This window comes from Sphaeramia orbicularis, chromosome 19 (assembly GCF_902148855.1).
Source record: "Sphaeramia orbicularis chromosome 19, fSphaOr1.1, whole genome shotgun sequence".
Lineage (NCBI taxonomy): Eukaryota > Metazoa > Chordata > Actinopteri > Kurtiformes > Apogonidae > Sphaeramia > Sphaeramia orbicularis.
Genome location: NC_043975.1, coordinates 2635835 through 2651905, shown reverse-complemented (window position 1 = coordinate 2651905; position 16071 = coordinate 2635835). Strand labels below are relative to the sequence as shown.

General features: G+C 42.4%; 2 protein-coding genes across 2 annotated transcripts in view; one reads left to right on the top strand and one right to left on the bottom strand.

Annotated features, from left to right (window-relative positions):
- LOC115410734 (microfibril-associated glycoprotein 4-like) overlaps window positions 1–96 on the bottom strand; it is an 8505-nt gene extending 8409 nt beyond the window's left edge. Inside the window, exon 1 of the mRNA XM_030122513.1 lies at window positions 52–96. The gene's annotated coding sequence lies outside the window, so the exon portion shown is untranslated. The remainder of the gene's footprint in view (window positions 1–51) is intronic.
- Window positions 97–6135: 6039 nt separating this feature from the next.
- On the top strand, window positions 6136–10315 carry LOC115410735 (microfibril-associated glycoprotein 4-like). Its single transcript, XM_030122514.1, has 6 exons — window positions 6136–6158; window positions 8884–9039; window positions 9384–9422; window positions 9496–9592; window positions 9743–9910; window positions 10065–10315. Exons 1-6 carry the CDS (start codon window positions 6153–6155, stop codon window positions 10313–10315), a joined length of 717 nt encoding a protein of 238 aa, XP_029978374.1. The 5' UTR covers window positions 6136–6152.
- The last annotated feature ends 5756 nt before the right edge of the window (window positions 10316–16071 follow it).

Below are 16071 nucleotides of genomic sequence, written 5' to 3'. Positions count from 1 at the left end.
CAGCTGATCTGGAGTCAGTTTGAGTCGTTTGGACGAGGAGGGAAAACTCACCGAACTGTGTGGAGACCAGAGGAGTCTGAAGGATGAGGAGGAGAACGAGCAGAGCCAGAAGAAGACTGAAGAACACACAAACAACCAGGAGCAACACTGAGCAGGCTTTTAGCCTCCTGGGATTGGCTCCTCCTCCAACTGAGGATGAAGGACACGCCCACAGTTATTGGCTCCTCCTCCTCTGTATGTAGGCCACGCCTCCAGTTTGACACAACATTTGCCTTTTATGGTGTTAATTCACAGCTGTTTGTTAAAGGTTCATGGTCAAATCAGGACGAGGTGTGTGTGTGTGTGTGTGTGTGTGTGTGTATTCACTTTGTGGTGTTTGTCGCGTGTCTTGACATTTTTTCTTTTTTATTCTTTTCATTTTCTTTCCTTTTTCTTTTCATTTTAATTCTTTTCCAGTTTTTTTCTTTTCTTTTATGTTCATTCGTTTTTATTCTTCTTTTCTCTTTCTTCTTTCTTTTTCTCTTCTTTGTCTTTTCATTTTTATTCTTTTCTTTTTCCTTTCATTTTAATTATTTTTGTCTTTTCGACTGACCCTTTTCTTTCATTATTCTTTTCTTTGCATTCTTTTTCTCTTTTCTTTCTATTCTTTATTTTCTTTCTCTTTTTTTTTACCTTTTTTCTTCTCTTGTTTTTCTTTTCTTTTTTATTCTTTTCTTTTTAATTCTTTTCTACAGAAGCATATTGCATTCACCTGAAAAAATACAAATCGGCTGTTTCTCTGAATTAACGAGAGAATTATCTTGTAATTATGAGAAACAATTTTATGGAAAAATAAAAAATCAGCTCCCTTTTACGAGATAATTATCCTTTTAATTCAGAAAAACAGACGTTTTTTTTTTTCTCCATGTGAATGCAATACGCTTCTGTACTTTTCCTGTATTTTGTCTTTTCTTTTTGTTTTCTTTTTCTTCCTCTTCTTTTATTACTTTTACTTAAATTCTTTTCAGTTTTTTCCTTTTCTTTTATATTCTCTTTTTAATTCTGTTCTTTTTCTGTTCTCTTTTTATTGTTTTCTTTATTTTCTTTCTCTTTGTCTTTTCATTGTATTATTTCTTTTCTTTTCTTTTTTCTTTTCTTTTCTTTGTCTCCACCCATTGTGATACCATATTTTAAAAACACAGGTTTTAATAATAGTTCCCTCGTATTCATCTCTTACAGTCAGTTTCAGTTCTTCTGGTTTCAGGAAGTGGGGGCAGATCCTCATAAACCCTCATTATTCACCGCTTTTGTAACAGACCTGGTGTAATATTGGGTGTTGGGGGGTGGGGGTGTCCAGACCAAACCTACGCCTTTATGGGATATTTACAACAACAGGAAATTTACCAACACTGTGGTTGTTTAGTTTTTGCCGTAGACTCCCTGAATGATCAGAACAGTTTAAAACATTACAAAACATCTGTTACAAAACGAATGAAGAAACGTTTATTATGATCATATGATAAATGATGATCGATCATTATCTAAGATGTTGAGTTCAACCACATGTACAATATCTGTTCAGAAATACACCTCATTGTTTAAGTTTTACCATGTAATTATCCTTTATTAACTTATTTTTATCCTCTTTACTTATATATAAATATATATTAGTGCTGTCAAATGATAACTTTTTTTTTCATCATTTATAGAACTTTTCAACATTTATAAAAGTTTTAATTTCACAAGTATAACATTTATAATTTCAAGCAATGTATTCATAATACAAAGAGTGACAGTGGACATGATAAACAAACAGAACCCAAGGGAAAACAAAACAAAACAAACAAAAAAAGGCAATACAAACAAGACACGCATACAGACAGTCAAGACAGTGCATTCTGGTACCATCAAAGGCGGAAAGAAAATAAATAAATAAATGAATAAATAAATAAATAAATAAAACAGGTCAATAACAATATAAACACCTAAAATGTTTTTTAAAGTTCCAGGCCAGGCAACATATTCGTGCAGTGTAAAAGAAGCTCCCATATTTTGTAAAATTTATTGATAGAGTTTTTTTGGGTGCACCTCATTTTTTCTAACTTTCTATTAAGCATGATGTTTCTGATCCACTGATCATGTGTTGGAGGTGATGAGTCCTTCCATTTGAAGAGAATGGTACGTCTAGCGAGTAAAGATGCATGATAACATTTTTTAATCTGATTAATCACAGGGTTTCTATGGATTAATTTGGATTAATCATATATTTATTATTATTATTATTTTAAATTATACATTTACATAAACATGTACTTATACATAAGGAACCACACAGACACAATGTAAAAAAAAAAAAGACAAACAAGTTATACAACAAACCTACGAACGGAAGCGACATCCACAGCGGATGAATTTTGTCCAGCGACCTTGGGACGCCATGAGGCCATAAATGGTATTTACTGTGAGGGGACAGACAGCTGAGACAGCATCAGATGTCCAAAGTACAAGTACAAATGTAAACCCTGAAAAAACCTGGTGCTGATCCAACCGACTTCAAAAACTTCCATCCTATCTCAAATTTACCTTCGCTTTCAAAGTTCTCCAGAAAACAGGAGCTGTTCACCTTCACTCCTGTCTCTCTCACAATAACCTGTAGAACAGTTCCAGTCTGGTTTCCTCCCCCTCCATAGAACAGAAACAGCACTCATAAAAATAACTAATGACTTCCTTTTGGCAGCAGATTCTGGTTTACTCAACATTCTCGTCCTCCTTGACTTGAGTGCGACCTTTGATCCCGTCTGTCACAACACCCTTCTCATAGATTATTTTCCATTGGCATCACCCACGCTTCATTAGACTGGTTTCAACCCGACCTCTCAGGCTGTATTTCATTTCACATGTTTATTTCAAACCTGCTACCACATTTATACACTTAACAGACAACAACTGGACAACACATGGTTTGAAAAGGGGATGGAAGAAGCATTGCTTTTAAAACGCCAACCCCTCACACCACACACAACCCATCACAACATTTCACTACACAATACAAAACAATACAGAACAGAACAAAACAGAACAATACAAGTAATTATAGAACAATACAGAACATTACAATATCACATCCTCACCAGACAGGAACATAAACATAAAAAAGCCCAGACTCACGCTGACCCCAGACCCACTCCCCCTGATGCACCCACACTGTTTAGAGCATCAGTGTCACTGTCTCTCCTCTAAGTACTTCTTCATTATTGGCTTTTTAAATATTCTTTTAAACTGAAAAATGTTTGCACACTCTTTTAATTCATCTGCTAAACCATTCCACAGTACTACTCCCCTTACTGACATTCACATTGATTTTAAAGTAGTTCTTACCTTCAGTTGGCACAATTTATTAATACCTCTGAGACTGAATGTAGGTTGAGAATCTCTATCTTTGAATAATTCTTGAATATTATTATTATTATTATCATTATTGTTAATATTAATATTATTATTATTATTTCAGTATTATTATTATTATTCAGATCAAATCTTTCACATCCCACCATTTCCCCATTACTTCAGGTGTGCCCCAGGGCTCTGTACTGGGGCCTCTCCTTTTTAATCATCTACCTCCTTCCCCTCGGCAACATATTCCAGAAACACACTATCAACTTTCATTGCTACGCAGATGACACCCAGCTCTACCTCACCAGCAAACCCCCCTCCCCCTCCCCCTCCCCCTCCCCTCACTGACTGCTTGGCAGATATAAAATCCTGGTTCACTTCCAGTTTTCTCAGACTGAACAGTGACAAACTGAGGTTCTCCTCATTGGTTCAAAATCAGCTTCATCCAAAACCAACAGTTTTTCCCTCACCATTGACAACTCTACTGTCTCCCCTTCCCCACAGGTTCAGAGTCTGGGTGTCTTCCTCCACAGTACTCTGTCTTTTCAATCCCACATCAGTAACATCACTCGGTCTGCATACTTCCACCTACGTGACATTAACCCCTTCCATCTCCTCCCTTACCCCCCCCCCCCCCCCCCCCATTCCACCGCTATCCTCCTTCACAGCCTTGTCACTTTTTGCCTTGATTATTGAAACTTTCTCCTTCTTGGTCTTATTCACAAATCCCTCCATAAACTTCAAATGGTTCAGAATTCAGCTGCTCACATCATCACCAGAACCCCCTCCACTCTCCAGGACCCCCTCCACTCACCAGGACCCCCTCCACTCACCAGGACCCCCTCCACTCTCCAGGACCCCCTCCACTCACCAGGACCCCCTCCACTCACCAGGACCCCCTCCACTCACTAGGACCCCCTCCACTCACCAGGACCACCTCCACTCACCAGGACCACCTCCACTCTCCAGGACCCCCTCCACTCACCAGGACCCCCTCCACTCACTAGGACCCCCCTCCACTCTCCAGGACCCCCTCCACTCTCCAGGACCCCCTCCACTCACTAGGACCCCCTCCACTCACTAGGACCCCCTCCACTCACCAGGACCCCCTCCACTCTCCAGGACCCCCTCCACTCTCCAGGACCCCCTCCACTCTCCAGGACCCCCTCCACTCACTAGGACCCCCTCCACTCTCCAGGACCCCCTCCACTCACCAGGACCCCCTCCACTCTCCAGGACCCCCTCCACTCACTAGGACCCCCTCCACTCTCCAGGACCCCCTCCACTCACCAGGACCCCCTCCACTCACCAGGACCCCCTCCACTCACTAGGACCCCCTCCACTCACCAGGACCCCCTCCACTCTCCAGGACCCCCTCCACTCACCAGGACCCCCTCCACTCTCCAGGACCCCCTCCACTCTCCACATCACTCCTGTCCTCCAACAGCTCCACTGGTTCCAGGTAAAGTTCTGGATTGAATTCAAAATCCTTCTATTAACATTCAAGGCCATCCATAACCCCGCCCCTCCATAACCCCGCCCCTCCATATCTGTCTGATGTCCTCCATGTTGCCACTCCCTCTCACACCGTCAGATCTTCCTCCTCCATCCACCTCACTGTTTCCTCTGCCCCCCCCCCCCCACCACCACCACCACCATGGGAACCAGAGCTCCCACCTCTGGAACACCTTTTGCCACCAGAGCTCAGAAATGCTACTTCACTCCCTCTCTTCAGATCCAAACTTAAAACCCATTTGTTTAAAACACTTTCTGTTTGTGAACACAATGGCATTGTCCAATTTTTAACCTGCTTTTACTTTTTACTCTGTTATTGCTGGTTTTATACTCTCTTGTTTACTGTACGGTGTCCTTGAGTGCCAAGAAAGGTGTCTATAAATGACATGTATTATTATTAGTAGTAGCAGTATGAATATCCCAGTGTTAAGAAAGAACAATCTGTTTGTTGGTGATATTGATCAGTAAAGTCAAATCAGATCAGTTTCATATTGGTACGATGTCAGATTAGATCAGATCAGATGGGATCAATAATCTATTGAAACTGAGTTTCAGCGTTTGTTCCAGTAAAGCAGCTCCTGCTTCTTGGAAATGTCCACGTGAATGAACTGGATTCTGATTGGTTGGACCAGTGTTACATCACCAGTGGTTCTGCAGATATAAGTGGTGATGTTTTGTGGTTGTGAAGCGTCTTCAGGTGGAGTCCAGGTGAGTCCACACAGGTACGTCTGCACACAGGAAACATCACATGATCACATCTGTGATCTTTTCCTGCCAGTTTGGTTTGAATCGGTCGATGCTTTTTCCAAACTCAACTAAACTTCTAAAATCTATCAGTGATGTTAGTGAACATTTAGTTTGTCCTAATGTCCAGACTGCGTTAGTGTTGGACTGCGTCAGATTCTAGAACTCACTAATGTCATATTTACAGGTTCAGCTCTGGTTCAAAGTCTGGACTTTATATGATCTGAACATTTAGTTCCACTAGTCGACCAACTCAACCATGTCTGTGTTGACAAGAGTTTCATCTACAGGCAACATCTAGAAACTATAGTGAATTATTGTTAAAGACGTAATAAACCTGGACTGAACCATTAATGACTAATGATTAACATGAATTCAGGACTGTGAACCTCAGAGCTGAATGTCATTCACATCACCAGCTGGTTCCTGTTGGTTCTCCACATGAGTTGACTGGATTTCTAAACGTGTTTTTGTGTTTTCAGAGCATCACACGCATCAGGATTTGCATCAGAAATCTGACAATGAAGGTAGGTTTCAGAGTCCCAGTTTCACAGATCCTAAAGTTCTTTGACTCTTTATCAGTGAGTGACATGATGAACAGTTGGACTTTGGACTGGCCTTTGAAACCAGGGCCGGACTGAGACTCATTTTCAGCCCTGGAGTTCCATCCCTCAGACTGGCTCACTTTAGATCACGACCGATTATTATTAAAATCATAGAATTCTAACCTTACATGTTCTCTTCATCTGTGTCATTTGTCCCTAGTGGTTCAGGGTTGTGCTGCTGAGCTGCTCCTCTGTCATCAGTAGACTCTGCTCTCCCTTTCACACTTCCTCCAGTTTCTCTAGACTCACCTGCACCTGGATCACAATAAAAAATAATATCTACAGACATTTGGACTTACTGAACCAATTCAGATATTTACATTGGCTAAATATGCAGGTTTATTTAATATGACTTTATGCTGTTGCCTTTCAGTTGTGGGCTTTGTGTATTTACTGTCTCACTTTTAATAATAAAAAATAAAATAGGTCAGGACTATGGTTTGGGTCTAGAAAGTGGTTTTAGTGGAACTACTGCTTGTTGACACAGTCTGTTCCAACAGCTCACCTTTTCCTTCCATCCTGACAGGAACAATCCCCTCATCACTACTGGCTCCTGGCTCTGCTTCTGACACTAAAGCACAGTTTAAATGCTCAGAATTCTCAGCACAAATCTTCTCTTTTCAAAGCCTTGGTGTCAGTTTCATTCATGTAGTGCTGAATCATCTCAGATACCTTTCATACTGAACAGGCCTACACCATACTCTTCATTGGAGCCTATTTCTTCTAATCTCACTCTCTGAGCAGTCCTACCTGCCCACTCTGGACTTGTGGGCTCATGGCTGCTGTCTGCTGCTGGATCTGCTTTCAGACTCTGAGGAGCGACAAGACAAAGTTTCCCAGTTCTGTGGCCTCGCATCATACTATTATTTAAATGACATAACGTTATGTTCCACGCCACAATGCCACACAATTCACTGACTCGATAATTAACTAACTTGAAAGGTGGTTTACCCGGTTCATCGTCCTCATTAGTTGTTTCCAACCGGAGGTCGTTTTTGTGAAAAAGTTGCCGGTTTTGTCACATTTGGCTGCGTTTGCTTCCAGAGCTTTCCTCTTTTTCATTCTTGCCTTCTCCACACCACCCTTGCTCTTTCTGTTCTCCATGTTTCAAACAGTAAACACAGCTGAGCATCCACAGCCTACAGAGCACAGATCATATCTGCTCCACAGATACAGTACAGAGCTACTAACTGTATGTAAGGACAGGTTATGTCAGGTCACGGTGCGTCTGCAAATAAGGGGAAGAAAACAAACAGTTTGCTAGTAGAGGGGGTGGGGCCCAGGAACAGCAGCTGCAGATTACGTGATCAACTCAGTGCTATGACTGAAAACCGGCCCCAAAAAATAAATAAAAAAAAAATTAAATACATATTTTAAGTGAACTCCAGCCCTCACGGCCTAAATATTATACCAGCCCACCGGGAACTGTCCCGGTCCTCCCGATTAGCCAGTCCGGGCCTGTTTGAAACATCTAAGTGGGTTTCCAAACAGCACTGAGGTGGCTGCAGGTTTAGGTTCATCCAGGTCTGAACTCAGCTGTTCCGATCATCCCCACACCAAGTCTGAGTGTTCGTGTTTTGAAGTGTTCATGATCCATATGGAAGAAAACAACAGATCAGGAACGTGTACGTCTTAAGGCGAAGACACACCAACCCGATTTTCAGCGGTCGGACATCGTCGGTCAGTCTGGTGAGGTCTGTGACATGAGTCTGTTTGGTTTCTTCTCTGCAATCAGCCGTCGTTAATGTCGTCTCCAGTCTTTTCGGCCAATTCAACATGTGTAATCATCCACCACCAGTTGTTCAGTCGGACCAGTCTGATTGGTGGAGGGATAGTCCTGGACTAGTGAAGGAGAAGTTTCCATGTGAATCCAGCTCTGCCAAAGTACTGCACACTATTACTGTCTTCTAGAATAGTCCATTCACTGCTCAGATCAGATCTGAATGAGTGAGACTCAGTGTCGACTATGGACTTCATTCATTCATTCCATGAAGTCAACACTGTTAGCATTGTTAGCATAGTGCAATTTCTCCTCAGTTTTTGCCTGCGACATCTTTCTTCTTCCACCAGTAGAAGCCCTAGAGCTGACAACACCAGTATCTTCTAAATACTAACCATCTGTTTAACGAGTACAACAACACTAACCCTTCTGGACGACTGAACGCTGACAACAATGACTGACGACAGCGAGCTCCATTTTTGTTTTTAGACAGATGTTCAGTCATTTCCGGTTTTACGTCTCGCGCAAGCGCAGAATGTACGCTCACATCAGTAGTCGATTTGGTGTGTTCTTCACACTTTTTTGACCGTGTCAGGGAGACGAGAGCCGACTGATAAGCCAGGCTACCTCTGTGGCGATGATCAGCAGTCGGGTTGGTGTGTCTTCGCCTTTATACGTCTGTGTGTTTATGTGCTGTCTGTCCTGGGAGGACCACACATCTCCAAAAACAAATATTTTATGTAGAAAATCTGCAGCTCCTCTGTTCACTTGTGTTTGTTCCTGGTTCGGTCCAACAGAACAGTAGAAGAAAGTTCTAGTCAGTGGATGTGAGTCCAGTTCTATAACTGTGTGGACTCTGGTCTCACTGGTCACTGTGGAAAACCACAGGTTCTCCTCCACTTTAATGTAAGAACATGTCTGTTCCAGCTGGTTCCAGTGGTCTTCATCCTCCTGGCCCCAGTGTTGACCTGCTGCAAAGACCTGGTCCAACCAGTGGACTGCAGAGACATCCATTGGCAGGATCAACGTCTGCACAGTGGAGTGTACACCATCTACCCCCTGGGGGAAAGATCTGCTGTCCAGGTGATTTAGAACATTGAATGGACACAGGTTGACAGTCAGGTCTTCATCAAATTACACAGCATCTTAAAGAACATGTGCAACTTGTGCTGGTTATCTGTGTTCCTATTGGTCCAGAACCACATCACAGAGGTTTTACACTTGTCATGTTGTCTTCTACGACGTCCAGTAAAATGGAGGACTCAGTTCAAAGACGGTCCCTCATGTGAAGATGCTTTTGCCTAAACCAGTCCAAGTAGAGCAGTATTTGTATGAGCAGTAGCAGTAGTCATCTTCCAGGTTGGAGAACGTGTGGATGGAGTTGGAAGTGCAGGAGGACATCTGCTAATGAATGTGTTTGTGTGCAGGTTTACTGTGACATGGACACAGATGGAGGAGGGTGGACGGTGAGTATTTGACCTGCAGCTGGACACCAGCTGACATGTTATCAGCTGAGTTAAGTCCATGTGGTTCCTCCAGGTGTTCCAGAGGAGGATGGATGGAACTGTCAACTTCTACAGGCCCTGGGATCAGTACAAGATAGGATTTGGTGACGCTGCGGGAGAGCACTGGCTCGGTGAGATGAAACTAAACTGTCATGTGACTTCATCAAACTCACTGATGTCAAACTGTTCAAACTTGTTCTGATTCACAACCAGGACTGACACCAGAGTTTCAGACTCCTCAAAATGCTGAATTCAATGAATGCAAACAAATTGTGTTTCAGGTCTCGACGTCCTCCACTACCTGACACGACGACAAACACATCAGCTGTTAGTTGAAATGGAAGACTTTACGGGACAAAAAGCGTCGGCCGGTTACTCCTACTTCTCTGTTGATAGTGAATGTCATGGATATAAACTCAACGTGACTGGATTCATTAACGAAGGAGCAGGTGAGGGAGTCAGCATCAGGTCCTTGATGATGGTTGAAGGAATCTGGACCACAACCGGTCCCATCAGTCCAGCTGAAAATACACAGCAGATTGATCAAACTTCAGATGATATTTAAAGTAAATGTAAACACACTTTATATTTGTGTTTCTACAGGAGATGGTCTGAATGTCCACAATGGGATGAAGTTCTCCACTTTTGACAAAGACCAGGATGTTTGGCCCAACAACTGTGCCAAAAGGTACCTCGGAGCATTTTGGTATCAGAGCTGTCACCACGCGAACCCCAATGGGGTTTATCGCTGGGGGGCTGATGGTACTATCAGTGGTGATGGAGTGGAGTGGCTTCCTTGGAAAGGTTATGACTACTCCCTGAAGGCCATCAGTATGAAGATCCGTCCTGTGTAGACGACCAGGATGATTTCACAGCACATATCAGCAGTTCTTTAATCTGCCAAAACAAATAGATGCATAAAGTCTGATTAAATGTTCAAATGATCCTGTTTCCTTGATGACTCTGTCTGAGTGTGAGTGTGTGTTCATGAGCAGCTGCTGCTGTAAAGTCTGGATCAAACAGCTGTTGTTGTAGAGGAATGATTAGACAGGAGGAGTTTCCATCAGATGACATGTGGTTGACTGTAACTCTGCTGTAATGACTACATTCCACCACTAGATGTCTGTGCTGTGTCAGATCCATCAGACTGATCCAAAGCACACATGAAACCTCAGACTTTAACTCGATCTTTGAATCTTTATCTTTTGTGCGATGACAATAAACTCTGAACATGAGGATGATGTGTTCTGATGTGTTTCTGTCTCGAAGAACAGATAAAGGACAGACCTGAGATCAGTCATTCTTATGTCATTTGTTCCTTGTGTAGTGCTATCCACTGCCCCACCGTGTTGACCAGGACACATTCATTAATGCTGTGTTTCCACTACGTGGAACCGGCTTGACTCAACTTGACTCAGGTACTAGATACTATTCCTGTCGACTGTTTCCATTACAGGATACTACTGCCTTTAGAGTACCTGGACATCATAGCGACACTGCACGTAACTTGTGACGTCTGCTCAGAGTTGCTGATAAAGTCGTTTGTTGCCTGTTGTCCCATCAAGGGTACGCTGAATCTTTTCATCGTCCACCAAGGACAGAACCGAACCTGGACCTTCAGCGTGCACTGGGGCGGTTTGCAGCCGAGTGGGAAGCGAGTGGGATGAGGATCAGCACCTCCAAATCCGAGGCTATGGTTCTCGACCAGAAAAAGGTGGTCTGCCCTCTCTGGGTCAGTGGGGAGTCTTTGCTCCAAGTGGAGGAGTTCAAGTATCTCAGGGTCTTGTTCACGAGTGAGGGAAGGATGGAGAGTGAGATTGACAGACGGATCGGTGCAGCGTCTGCAGTGATGCAGTCCTTGTACCGGTCTGTCGTGGTGAAGAAGGAGCTGAGCCGAGAGGAGAAGCTCTGGATTTACTGGTCAGTCTACGTTCCTACCCTCACCTATGGTCATGAGCTTTGGGTCAGGACCAAAAGGACAAGATCCCGGATACAAGCGATCGAAATGAGTTTCCGCCGTAGGGTGGCTGGGCGCACCCTTAGAGATAGGGGGAGGAGCTCACCTACCAGGGAGGAGCTCCGAGTAGAGCTGCTGCTCCTCCACATCCAGAGGAACCAGCTGAGGTGGATTAGACATCTGTTTCAGATGCCTCCTGGACGCCTCCCTGGGGAGGTGTTCCGGGCATGTCCCACTGGGAGGAGACCTCGGGGAAGACCTAGGACACGCTGGAGAGACTATGTCTCTGGGCTGGCCTGGGAACGCCTCGGGGTCCCTCTGGAAGAGCTGGAGGAGGAGTCTGGGCATCCCTGCTTAGACTGTTACCCCCGTGACCCGGTCCTGGATGAAGGACAAGATAATGGATGGATGGATGGATGGTGTGTCACACATTGATGACACAATGACATAGACAACTCTCTGACCAATCAGAGGTGTGCAGTGTTTATGTGTCACATTTTAGTATCTTTTCACCCTTTTTGGAACCAGGGCCATGCAAGTACTAAAAAACTATTACCAGGTACCAGATTCTCGGTTCTTTTACGTAATGGAAACACAAAAAGGTTGAGTCGAGTTGAGTCGAGCCGTTACCACGTAGTGGAAACGTGGCCTTAGTGTAAATAAGTCTGGTGTTGTCTTACAGGGGCGATTCTAGGATCAGAGGTTTAGGGGGGCTGAACACCCAGAGTGCTGGCTGAACAGGCCAGACAAATTTCACTGTTTTGTACATTTTAACACAATTTTGGTCCGTCATTCCCACATTTGTGAAAGAAAAGTAAAACATTTTTTGGGAATGAGAAACTCTGTGACTAAACCATCAAATCTGATCAAAGTTATTTAAATGCTGAGACACAGTAAAAGAGGAATGGATTAGAATCATCAAAGAAAAATAGAACCTAACTCTAATTTCTGGTGGAAAACAATCCTCCATTTTGATACAGCAGCTCCTCAACATACATATACATATACGTATACGTATACATATACGTATACATATACATATACATATACATATACATATACATATTGTATACATATAGGACAGAATGGGTTTAACTCCAGAGGAATATTAGTGTCAGATCTACTTCAAACACTGTCTGCACATGACAATACATTCACTGTACAGGTTCTATCAGTGGAACATTTATAAATCTGTTGGATAAATGTACAGAAACCAACATGTGGAAGAACACACCATCATATACCATCTGAACATCAGCAAACCAGTTTTAGTCATTTGTTTTCCAAATAATCTGATTAAAATACGTAACCTTTAGCACATTTAATCTGAGGCAGATCATTTCTATAAACTGTAGACCAGTGTATATGTTCAGTGTCTCTGCTCCCCTCTCTCTCTTTGTGCTTTAACCAAAAGGCAAATAACCAAACAATGTGTTTTACATCTAATAACAGATATAAACTGATACATTTATTCAGCTTATAATATCATTGTAATAGAAAATGAGGTTACACAAGTTGATCTCATTCATGATGAAGCTGGCTGTCTGCACACACACACCCACACACACCCACACACACACACACACACACACACACACACACACACACACACACACACACACACACACAGAGCTGCAGCACCTCACTAATTTCAACCAAACCACCACTGAGCCAGTGTTTGATATAATCCAATGTGCCAATCACTTGCTGTTACAATAGCCGTTACTATTTCCGTAATAACATACATGAGTTACACTTACAGGCAGGACGCTGTCGTCATCAGGCTTCCCTTCTGGACCATCAGCTAAAGCTGCTGTGGCCTCTGCAGTCAGCAGGCTCTCTTTCAGTAATACTAGCGTTAGCATTAGCCACAGCTGGACTGTCCCCCGGAGCGGCAGTGGTAATGGTAGACTTACTGAAACAGTGTCATTTGGCTTTGTTTTCTTTTCATTTTTTCAACACTATCCTTCACTGTCTAGTCCAGGGTCAGCAACCCTGGTCCTGCAGAGCCATTCTCCTGCATGTTTTAGATGTGTCCCTCTTCCAACACATCTGACGGTCATTATCAGGCTTCTGCAGAGCTGGATGATAGGCTGATCACTGGAATCAGGTGTGTTGGAAGAGGGACACATCTAAAACATGCAGGAGAGTGGCTCTGCAGGACCAGGGTTGCTGACCCTGGACTAGCGTTAGACCAGTCGTTCCCGCCGTACAGTTGGACTGCTTCCTTAGAACTAAACGTCAGGTAACGTTACGCTTGACGGAAGCCCCACATGGTCCCAAAGTGTCTGCTCAGTAACACAGAGAAGTGGAATTTATGAACGGTAAAGTGAAGGTTAGGTCACAAAACCGTGCCGATACGTATCTGTTCAGTGGTTATACAGGAATGTGGGAGCTTTTGTATTACAAGCCAACTCTATCACTATTTGCCACACCCACAACACGTTTGGTCATTTAAACGCTGTAAAAACTGGTGTAAAGTCCCACAAAAACACTGTTTTTTTACACTGTCATGTACTGTTTTAAGAGCGGCACAAAAAGTGTCCTCTTATGGCTCTTTAAAACGCTGTATTTTACGTCACCGTGTGTCACTTTGGACGGCGTAAAAAGCGGCGTTTTCTCGTATTATAACCATCTCCCCCCCGGCTCTCACAGCCACCAAAGTTGAACTCTCATCAGCCAATAAGTAAAGAGAACAGACAGACCACACCCATTTACATCAAATCAAATCAAATTTATTTATATAGCGCCAAATCATAACAACAGTTCTTTCATGACACTTTACATCTAGAGTCGGTCCAAACCAGACTGAAGCCACTTTCCAGAAACCAACAGAATCCTCCAGCAGTAAACACTAGTGAGAGGAGACAGAGGAAGGAAAAAGGACCTTTAACAGCACAAACCTGGAGCAGAAGCAGACTGAGGAGGACGGACGAGTGACAGGAGGAGAGAGAGGGATAAAGAGAGAGAGGAAAGGAGGAGAAAAAGAGAGAGAGAGACTGGGGGAGAAGGGGGGAAGTAGGGGGAGACACATGGATGCAGCTGATGCACAGAAAACTGAACTAGAACATCTATGGAACTGTAGTAGTGTAGAAGTGTAGAAGTGAGTGATGACAATGAAGGAGGAGAGAGGCAGGAGCACAGCAGCAGGTCCAGAGAGGATCCTGGGAAAACCTGTGAGGCGATAAAGCACAGAGACTCCAGGGAAGAAGTCAAGTCAGTAACATGTATTCACTGGGGCGTAAATAGGAAGAGACAATTAGGAGAGAAAAAAATTATCTTTGGATCATTTGCATCATCTTTGGAATGATCTTTGGGCTTTTGTCAATGTCGTCAAACTACACGTCAACACCGTCTGACGGTGTTAACCAAAAAACTACTTTTTAACATATTGTGCATGAGCTGTATACATTAGCCATCTGGTGTTAGCCTGGGGTGCTAACTACCTCTAGCCCTACTATAAATATATATAAACATTTATGCAATAATTCTATTGAATATTTTCTATACAAAAGCGACAGTGTTGACACATCATGGTTGTGACAGTAAAAATATCAATTAATATGTACAGACTTTTGAAGACATAGAACACTTACAGGAGGCTGAGTGAACTTATTGCATGTGCCGGATCTGGAAGGTGAAGAAGAAAGAAGTCCTCAGGAATATAGGTGACCCTGTGGTGTCTGACTTTTTAGTCTGTTTTAAAATATATGACAGAAACATGGGACACATTTTAAGGAAACACAAAATAATAGTAAATGTTAATGACAATTCATAGCTCTTAGTTTTCAAGGGATTTTTCATTCTATTTTTTCCATTTGATAAGTATTTTATTCATTTAAAAACCGTTTTCACTGTTTGGTATCAAATTGAAATGATAACCTTTTGTCTGCGACAAATCAGTTTGGGGGTAATGGGCTAACAGATTATGATAAAATTCATTAAATTAAAAACAAACTTATGGAAAAAAGGCTACATTTGTGCAAAAGACCCTTAAAAGATCAACTCTGACAATTTTATAGTAAAAATATCATTCATTTTCAATGGAATTAGCACTTTTCTGAGTGGGACATGTTTTTTTTTTCCAAAATCTCAAGAATCCGTGTATAATTAACCAGATAATTATGAAAAATGAGACAAAAAATAATCAAAACGGACAGATGGATGGATGGTTTGTTGATATTTGGTTGTTTTCTAGGTCTTTTCACTTATTTCTGTTTCTTTCACTAAACTGTGTTGACATGATCATTATTACATTAATATTTGTCGTTTCTAGAACATTCTCCAAAATCAACCTTGTTTTCATCTTAAAGGATCAAATCAACAGCACACAGTTCAACTCAGGTCTGCTTTTATTGAACATTTGGATTCAACATTCATCATCATCTTCTTCTAAATGACTCTGACAGTGAATCAAGTCTTCTCGGCTTTCATGTTTGTTCATCGTGAGCGGTACATGGAACTTTATATTTATTTAGTTTGGTCTTCATTTTGATCTACATTTAATAAACCATGATGACTGAAGAGAAAAGAAGAAAATCAAACTCATGAGAAACTCCAAAAAGGTTCAAACAGATTAGATTCAAAGGAAGATGTTTCCCAATTTTAAAAGTAAAAGGTCTGACCACTTATTAGTTCTTCAAAATGACGTTG